At 29.1% G+C, this 10802-nt stretch overlaps 1 protein-coding gene across 1 annotated transcript; it reads right to left on the bottom strand.

The window, feature by feature from the left end:
- Nucleotides 1-260: 260 nt before the first annotated feature.
- On the bottom strand, nt 261-815 carry LOC149184521 (uncharacterized). The gene has a single exon (XM_089418930.1). It carries the CDS (start codon nt 807-809, stop codon nt 417-419), a length of 393 nt encoding a protein of 130 aa, XP_089275056.1. The 5' UTR covers nt 810-815; the 3' UTR covers nt 261-416.
- Between the last annotated feature and the right edge of the window lie 9987 nt (nt 816-10802).

The raw sequence follows: 10802 nt of genomic DNA on the forward strand, positions 1-10802 counted from the left end.
GCGTCGACAAAAGATTGGTTATGTGATTTTGCAGAAGACTATCTTAACAATGTTATGGATCACAGAAATCTAAATTCCTTAATATCAATAGGTTTAGTGTCGAAATACAGTTGCATTAGTAGTGGAATATAAAATGCAATCAAACATTTTCGTGTCGAAATACAGTTGCATTAGTAGTGGAATATAAAATGCAATCAAACATTTTCATGTGATATGAATCAGACTGATTAAGAAAACACAAATAATCCTCTACTTTCACATTCAAGTACAAGTAATACACATTACAACGCTGATCTCATATGTAACGACCGATTATGCCCGGGGAAACCCTTGACAATCTAAAAATTCAAAGCAAGAACATTGTATCAAAACTCCCAACAATCGCTTAGTTGAAGAACGCAATGGAGGAGTGATAATTAATCTTCAGGTATGGCTTCCAGCGACGGCCTCCATGAAGATACCTGCGTATCCTCTCTATAACTTACACGAACTCTACGGTTCCGATTGGATCCCTGGACCTCCTCCACTTTTTGGCCTAGAAACGAACGTATAGACTCCTGGCTGTGGCCCTGACAAAGCAATTCGTTATACTCCTTCGCCGATACCAAGATCTTGACACGCTGAACAACTTTTTCTTTCGCAGTTGCATCTGCATTGGATTCCTTGGCCTCTTCAGATTTAGAAGTTGATCTCTGCAATACAACAGGTTCATCGGCTCCTGTAATCGGATGCACAGACTTCCTGCTGGACCTTCTGCTCGTTCTCCTTATCTGATTATTTCCATCAACAACGGTTAGACAATTTCCCATGGCCGATATTGGACGTATACTTTTTCTTTGGTGCGACTGTGGCTTACCTTGCCTTGTAGATGAAAGAGAGATTCGGCCAGATAATGCAGCACATGCAGGTCACTGTCAAACCATCATTAACTAAACGGATCTGTTTGTCTCGTACCGTACGTTGCGCGTTTGCCAGCTATTAAAGTTGAAGTTAGGACGCGGCCAGCCGGCTCGTGGCAGCTCCGCATGGGGACGTCGGTGAAGGCAAATGAACAGGTAGACACGAGAGGGAGGAGAACATTTGGGCGTGGCATTAAACAAGTACGGTATCAGTGTCTGCAGAGATGTGTTGGTTGAACTAAGGAGAGCTCGAAAGTGTCTAAAGAGACTTACAAGAGACTTACAAGAGAGTGTGGTTTGGATTTTTCCAAGTGTTTTTCTGGTAGCCAAAAACCATAATTTTATCGTATGATACTTATTCATATGATATTTTTTTTTAATTAATTAATTTAATTAAAAAGAAAATAAAAGCATAATTATTTTGGATATAAATCTCAATTTTTGATTTGTAAATACTACTAATAATATTTTAAAATATTGTGTGAAAATTAAATCCTTACCATCCATTTATTAATTAAAGTAAAATTGTCAAAGTCCTATTTCATAATAAACATATCTATTGGCATAAAGATTTTTAACTCTGAATGTTCTTAACTTGTAAATAGAATTTGTTTGAATACATAGGTCAATACAATGACTTATCAATACTACATGATCAAAAAATCATAAGTCATTTCATGTCACACTTATTCTTATTTTTTATGAAAAATTTAGTAATTAATTAATTTAATTAAAATGACAGAAAGACATAACTACTTTGGAAATAAAAAATAACTTTTTATTGGTAAAAGTTATTAAGAATATTCTAAAATATTCCATGGAGATTAAATCTGTATCATTCATCTAATAGCTATTAATAATTAAATTAAAATGGTGGAACCCTATTCCAAAATAAACAGGCATATCCATGTCATTTCCAAATACAACATAGCAACCAATAAATACATTTTTATTTTCTTCCATATAAAGTATCTTAATGTAATAAATAGAATTTTATGATATAGGAGAGATATGTAGGTGTAATGTAAAAAAATATGTAAACATTTCTTAAGACATGTTAAATTTATATCAATATTTTCAATTTATGAGACTTAAAGCATTTGCAAACTTTGACATGTTACCTAAATTAAATAATATTAATATTGTGGAGATTGTAATGTCCATAAAAAATTAAAATAATAAAAATAATAAAATTCAATTTGTTATATTGTAATTTTTTTATCAATAAAATTACAAATAACATTTTAGATAAGAGAAAATCTTAATATACATATCACATAAAAATATATAACATGATAGCTATAATTTAATATTTATCTTACCTTATAAATTAAAACAATGATTCAGTGGCGATATTTAAATTTAATCAATAAGCCCATAAAAACTTTAATACAAAATATTTTTAACTATTTTACGAGCACTTTACCATAAATATTATTAACTTGTGATTTATAAATAGGCTTTGTTAGAATAACATGTTTCATCGACATCACATGCTCAAAAACCATCTCTCATTTCACAATCAAAGTATTTTATTTGAATTTAAATCAATAACTTTTTTTAATTAATCTAAAAGTAAAAAGATTATAATTATTTATTGATTTTAGACTTATAATTATTTTTTAGATATATCTACTTTTTATCACATTGAAATATATAAGATACAAAGAATAGTTATAAATTAAAATCTATATACCATATAAATTAAAGTAATAATTTTGTAATCATATTTAAATTTCATTAATAAATATATAAAAACTTAATATTTATAATATAACAATAATTTTAATCATGGATATTCATCTCCACTCTACTATGGATATTATTATCTAGTAAATAGGTTTTGCTATAATACCACATGTCCAAAAATCATCTCTCATATATATATATATATGTGTGTGTGTGTGTGTATGTGTGTGTGTGTGAGATACTTTTTGAAAAATTTACCACTTTATTTGTGAATCTAATTTGTCTAGAATGGGAGGGGAATTCATTGAAGTCACAAGTTTTAAGGGTGAACTCTTCAGAATCGAAGCTCCCGAGAGGTTTTTGAGGGCATTGAATCCATGTATACAATCAAAAAACATTTAAACAACAAAAATCAAAATTTTACCACAAATTTTTTGAGAAGTTTTTGAGGGCATTAAATCCATGTATTCAGTCAAAAAATAGCTTAAACAACACAAATCAAGATTTACACAAGCATAGACCCATCCAAAATATCTCGCATATAGACCATCATAAACCCATCTTAAGCACACATCTAACTGAAAACTCCAAAATGTCTCGCATATAGACCAAATAGACCCATCCAAAATGTCTCGCATATAGACCAGAATAGACCCATCTTAAGCACACATCTAACATGACTCTAAAATTACTTGCATATAGACCAAAATTCCAAAATGTCTTCTATATAGACCAAAATAGACCCATCTTAACCACGCATCTAACATGACTCTAAAATTACTCACATATTAGACCAGAATAGACCCATCATAAGCAGGCATCTAACATGAGCCGACAGGAATCAAATTTCTTAAGATCCAAACTTAGTTTAGAGTGCAAAAAATAATGTATAATTTTTTTTATTGTTTAAATTGTGTTTTTGAATGTACCTTTTCATCAGTGCAAAATTTTAAAAAAAAAGTTTGCAACTCTAGAAATTTGATCACTCTCAGAACTTGCTAGATCCAAAGTTAAGATGGATTTACTTGCTAGATCCAATGTGAAGATGGATCTAGACTGATTTAATTATTATTTTTTTAGTTTATATTTTATTTTTATATAACTTCGTTGAGTAAAAATGTTTCAATTAATAATTTTGCTATTCCATTCTCGGATGAAGAGTGTCTCTTGGCCCAAAAATGTAATAAAACAAAATTAAAAAAATTATTTGTAAAATATTTTGATTGTAGAATTACAATGGATTCTAAGCATGTGGTATTTATGAGCCATGGTATTGGCCTATGGTATGGTATGGTTAATAATATCCATGAAAATTAAAAAAAATATTTGTAAAATATTTTGATTGTGAAATCACAATGGATTTAAACATGTGGTATTTATGAGCCATGGTATTGGCCGACGGTATGGTATGGTTAATAATATCCATGGTAAAGTGGGGTGAGTATCCATGGTTAAAAGTCTTCTTAATTGTAAGTATTATTTTGATTTTGAAATGAGGGATGGTTTTTGGGCATGTGGTATTGATGAACCATTGATGCATGGTATGGCATGGTTAATAATATCCATGGTAAAGTGGTGGTAAATATACATGGTTAAAAATATTGTTATAATGTAAGTATTAAGTTCTTTTTTGCTTATTAATGAAATTTAAATATGGTTACAAAAGTATTAATTTAATTTATTTGGTGAAATGAATCTTAATTTATAGTTACTATTTATATCTTATATATTTTCATGTGATAGAGGTGTAGATATATCTCAAAAGTAATTATAATATTTTAAATTTTAAATTTAATAAATAAAATATTATAAAATTAAATTCAAATAAAATATTTATAAAATATTTTGAGTTTGAAATGACTTGTATTGATGAGCCATGGTATTGTAACAAATCATATTTACAAGTTAATAATCTCTATGGAAAAGTGGACATCAGAGATACCGCTACTAATGCAACATGTGAGACATCCAACTCACCTAAATGAAATGTATTTGTATTTATTGTAAAAATCAAATACAATTTTTTTTTCTAATTAATTTGTTTGTTGCATTTGTTTGTTTGTTTCTAATTGGGAAATCATTCCTCAATTGTCTAGGAATTTGCCAAAGGGATAACTAGCATGTCTTTAACATGTTGAATAGAGTTTGGCATGTCTTGAATATGTTGAATTGAGTGTGGTGTAATGCAATGACAGGGACCACCCATTAAAGTATAATGTGGGTACATAGCTGAAATTTATTATAACCATTGTAACCTATTCATGAACTCTTAACCTAGAGAAGCAACTAAGTGCAAAGCACAATGGTAAATAGATGCATACACATCATGTAAATTTCGAAGACCTTAAATTGTTTCTAAGCTGCAAAACCAATGAACTTAAATAGAAGTATTATCTTTGATGCAATCCACACCAGACAAGTAAGGACCATGTATTTTCTCAAGAAAAATGAAATAAATTTGTGAACTCACTCAATCAACTCCATTTTTCTCTTGGAAAGTTATACAGATCCTACGCTCGCACGAAAGAAAAACTTGTACTATCCAACTTGAAGGTCATGGAGTTGATCCTCAGTTCAGAGAATGGAATGTTATTAAGAGTATTGTGATGAACGAGAGTGAACATCTCATGTGCCAACAAATGGTTGGGAAGTTTCATCACTTTGTTGTTGATGATGACACATCAAAAAGGTGATTACACATTTGAATTAATTTCATCATTCTTTTTGTGCGGGACTACCAAGTTATCAAAAATTCCCCAAGGGAAGTTTGAAATGTTGGACGGGGAGGTGGCATTGAATGAATATTGGTAGATTTATTATCCACCAACTTCATTAACTACATTAAAGCATTGAAGTTTTAGCAGTGCAACTGCAGGTGTCACAGTGGTGAAATTGCAATGATGAAGCTGCCACTGTCGGAATTGAGTCGTAAACCCAACCGGAAATACAATGGTGATGTATGGATATGGATGTTAATTGTGTCATGCACTAAGACAATGATTGTATTAATGTGTGGCCGTTAATAACTTTCCTTAGGACACAAAGATAATGTCAAGCTAAAATATCTATGTTATTTTAGGTTTGTATGCAAAGAACCACCAGCAATAATCCAGATAAGAGAGGGTTCATAATTATAGATACTAGGGACAAAGTGGGTAAGATTGACAACTGAGATAATATGGTAATATGGCAAAGAAACGATCCTCGGTTACATAGCCTTGATATGAAATCATTGATTTACACAAAACTTGAGATGCCTATTATTATAAAGGTTATATATAAATAAATATTTTTGGGAACCTTAGTTTTATATTTCACACAGTTTTTTGGACATCTCACTATTCATTTTCATCGTTCACTAATTAAAAAAAATTTCTCAAGTAAATAAGCTAAATTTATATAATCCAAAACGATTATGTTTCTAATAAAAATATATAAAATTGTCATCCTTATAACTAGCAACTGCACCAGATGTTGCAAAGGAAACATTGTAAGGCAAAAATCGAGAAGAATCATGCCATATAAAAAAAGGTTGAAGATAAAAATTAATAAAGAAAATGTCATTCAAAGCTAGAAGATAGAGAAATCACTTACATTATGCCAAATTGACAGACTCTATAACCTTTCCAGCAAAGATTGTCTCTTAATCTTTAATGATGGTCTTTCAAGTTCCAATAGCAAATATTTGATAGATTTTGAAAAAATATAAGTATTAGATGACATCAAAAAAGCTAAATAAAATAATATTAATTCATGAACGATATGATGAATATATTTCCAAATCTAAATTTGCATCACAACCTCACAAATTTCACACATCACCACATATTAGATGAAAATGATCAAGACATCAACTCCCAATTACTCATATCTTTTGATGTAAAATCTGCAACTTTGATGAGAAACTCTAGTGTCGTGTAGTTGATGATGTTAAATATCTCCAATGTTTCCTCAAAGAACATCATCTCTGAAATTGTAAAAAAACATTTTGAATTCCATTAACACCAACAACACACTATTTTAGTATTTTATATTTCTCTCTCAATAATACAAGGTTTACATCTCGTGGTGGCCAAAATTTTATTCTGTAGTATAACTTCTTGTATATATCATCGATTTATATTGACAATTGCAACAAATCGTTGCAATAGTTTACATGGTGAAGAACCCTCTACATGGTTGAAGACATTGATTATTCAGACAATCCAATAAAACACCAACCACCTATAACTTGGTCAACTCAAAACTAACCAACAAAAATTAATTAATAAAAACAATAACATACAATTTTTATATACATATGATTATTATTATTATTTTTCAAATTTACCTTAACTACTAAACAAAAATTGATTTAAAAAGCAACATAAAATTTTTATTTTAACATAGAGTTAGTTTATTTTATTTTATTTTATGATCATCTCTCATTGGTTTTGAATTTATGACAAATTTTACCATAAATTTGTTTCTTTCTGACAAACAATTCTCCCTTTTCGAAAATTTTGTTAATTGTTTTATGCATGGGAGTATTGTCATCTTTGTAACACCCACGATACTTTAATTTTAAACTATCTTTTTTGTCATATTTTTCATAAAGAATACCCTATTATATGCAATAGAAAATCTTAGTATTTTTGTCACCCTCACTAATCCACACATAGCTACTTTTAAGGTGTCATTCATTATCTTCTTTGTTAGGAAGATCATATCTTTCTTGTTCCAGTTTTCTAAGAGTGGTGAGTACATCCTTCGAGAATACCCCATTGGAATTAAGATACCAGAATTTTATGTTATGTTACACTTCATTTAAATAGGCTAATTATTTTTCTTTGCAATGTTGATACCATTCTTTCATGGCCTATTTTAGTGTGGAAATGATTTTTGCAAATTCAGCCATATAGGAGTTCAAGGATGAGGGATGTAAGTGTGACCATGTGTCCTTGGCCATATTTTTAAATTTTTGTTTAGAAAACCAAGAGTGGTTGAAACAAAGTGGGTGTCGATGTTTATTTGAATTGATAGATGGTCTAAGAAAAATGGGGAGATGACTAGACAATCTGTTGTGAGATAGTCTGAGGGTTGAGAAATTCACTTAAAATGAGGCTCTTGTTGAGGAATTTGTATTGGATCTTGTTGATGTCCATAATTTCCTATGCAAGCCAGGAAACCTCTGCTTCAAGGCTAGTAGAATACTTTGTGCTCAATCAGCAAGAAGTTCTCTCCTTTCCACATCTCCTACAAAGTCTTTCATCTTGCCCCAAGAATACTTGGATTTAGGTTTTCTATCTTTTCCATGTGTGTTTTTAATGAAGTTTTTGCTTCCACACATGCATTGTAGTTTCAATGTGATTTGCAATATCTAAGGTGTGATGTTCAAATGACAAATCTAGGCAGTCTAGAAGACGATCTAGGGAAAAATGTTCTACTGTTATGTAGCATCCCTATATTTAATATTTAACTTCTAGAACAAGTGACACATTTGACTCCAATACCATTGAATTGACGCATTATGTTAATGAGGTAAGCTCTATATTGACTCCTATGCCAATGAAATAAAATATAATGACAAATTGTTACCAAATCCACTTACAAGAATTTCCTTGCAAATGTGTTATGTTTCTGCATTACACTATATATGTAGTCCTCTACGAGTCAAATAAATATAATGAGATATTGTGCCAAATCCACTTTAAAAGAATTTCCTTACAAATGCCTCAAGTCATATATGTTCATTATTTCAATTTCAATTTTTCATATATTTATCATGTTATTGATTTGTTCAATATTCCAAATCCTCATGTGATGCTCTGCATATCTAGATTCCGTAGTTGGAATGTCTAGTCTCGATATGCCATTAAACTGGTAGAAGGGGGGATATGTTGACTTTCATAAAATTGAAGCAGATTCTAGGCATGAGGCAAATTAAGTAATTGAGACAATTAAGTAGATTATACACTGGGATGCCAAGAAACACATTGAAGGAAAAATATTGATAATCAAATAATGCCAATGAAAATATCATTGTGATCATAAAATGTATGCCCATCTCAATCAATGAATTCAGTTAAAAAACCTTGGGTATAATATGTCATTTGGGATGGTTCAATTATTTGTTGTGTCCCATTTTCTAATGGAAATCATGAATTAGATTTAGTTGTTTGTGTTTCAATGTCTTTGTCTTATGGTAATACATGCATAGTGCAAGAATGAAAGCTTTTAAGTAATCGATTTTTCAGAGTTTCAAATCATTATTCGGCAATTTCTCATATGATGATATTATCTATGATGGTATTATGCTTATTGTAGTTATGACATTATTTTAAATGTGAAAATTGAAAATTTTATAACTCAATTTTCTTTATAAATGTTTAGATACTTTAATTTGAATTTTGTAAATTTATTAGTGTAAGAAGAATACATATTACTCACAATTTTATAACCCATTTTTTCTTCATGAATGTTGAGATACTTTAATCTGAATTTTGTAAATTTATTAGTGTAAAAAGAAAAAATATTACTCAATGGTCTAAGGATGGTGAGTGGATTAATTTAGGGTTATAAATGAAAGATACATATGTAAAAGAAAACAAGATATTACATGGCACCCTGCTTTTCATTGCATGCACATGATTATTTCTAAAAAACAAATTATTAAAAGAGTTTCTAGAGCTTAATATTTTGGCATTTACAGTTGGATTGATGGACCTATGGGCAACCCCTTTAAACATTCAGAGGAATCAAGATCATATTTGAATTCTACCAACAAAATTGAGGTGACACTTTCACATCATAAGTTAACCAATCCAACCTAACACATACTAAAGAGGAAATACATGATATAATTTCGTAAACAAATGGTGGAAAAATACTATACACATCATAATACTATAATTTTGAAAATAAAAACACATATATTTTTAATATAATAAATTTTTTATTTTTAACAATTGCATTTTACAATAAATTCATAAATATCCTAAAATTATTAATACGCATTTAAACATTTTTATATTCAAAATATTGGTAGGGACTAGGCTTGATACTATATATATATATATATAAGTTTTTTAACACTTCAAATAATACAATTGCAATTATGTCTTAAGGTTTCAAGTGGTTAAATGAAATTATTAATAACATTAAGTGTATAAACTAAATTAAAGTAAACAAATTAAGTTTAATATGAATAAATATAATCTTATCCACTCAAGTTAAGATAGACAGTAAAGTGTTCTAATGAAACTTCTAATAATGTTTTGGTTAGAAGAATGAAACCTCTTTCCCTTTTCATAAAGAAAATTCCACTCACCAATTCACTCATGCTTGTGCTTCTTGTGAAGGGTAATGAAACAAAAAGTGTTCTAATGAAAATTATAATAATGTTTTCGTTACAAGAATGAAACTTTCCCCTTTCATATTGCAAATTCCACTCACCAATCCACTCATGCTTGTGCTTCTTGTGAAGGGTAATGAAACAAAGTGTAAATTTTCATTGATTGATATAATATTTTAAACCTAACTTTAAACATGTTAATGCAAATTTAAATGTAAATGTTCCAACTTAGATAATGTAAATATATTTAATTAAATAATTTAAATATTATTGTTAATTATAGATGTTATTATTAAATTTGAAGTTGAGTCAAATGTTACATCTATTTCTAAAGTATTTGGTTAATTTTCCAATTCTTTGTGTTAGCTCATTGAAAATCTATGAATTGACCTCCCTATTAACTTTATGGATATTCTTCTTTTTAAGAACTCTAAGTTGCACTAGAATTGTATGAAGAATAGTGACCCAATTTAAAATTAAAAACTAGCATAGATCCATCTTAAGTAAGGACTAGAATTGTATGAAGAATAGTGACCCAAATGAAAATTAAAAACCAGTTTAGATCTATCTTAAGTAAGGATGTAATTCACACGCAAACTTATTTTAGTGTGCAAAAAACCTGTAATTTTTATTTTTTTAAATTGTATTCATGAATGTGGTATATTCATAACCTACAAGTATTTTATTATATACAACATCAAAATATTATAACATTTTTTTCTATATATTCACATAAATTAGTTAAATTAAATATTCAAATAATTTATTTAAATAATTTGTTATAATATTTTTGAAAAGTATAACTCTTAAACATATTTATCACATTTTTTTTTTACTGCTAATTACTTCACATGAAATTATATTAGGTCATATGGACAACT

Source organism: Pinus tabuliformis, chromosome 3_2, assembly GCF_031772625.1.
Source record: "Pinus tabuliformis cultivar Carrire ecotype Pingquan chromosome 3_2, CPIR1, whole genome shotgun sequence".
Lineage (NCBI taxonomy): Eukaryota > Viridiplantae > Streptophyta > Pinopsida > Pinales > Pinaceae > Pinus > Pinus tabuliformis.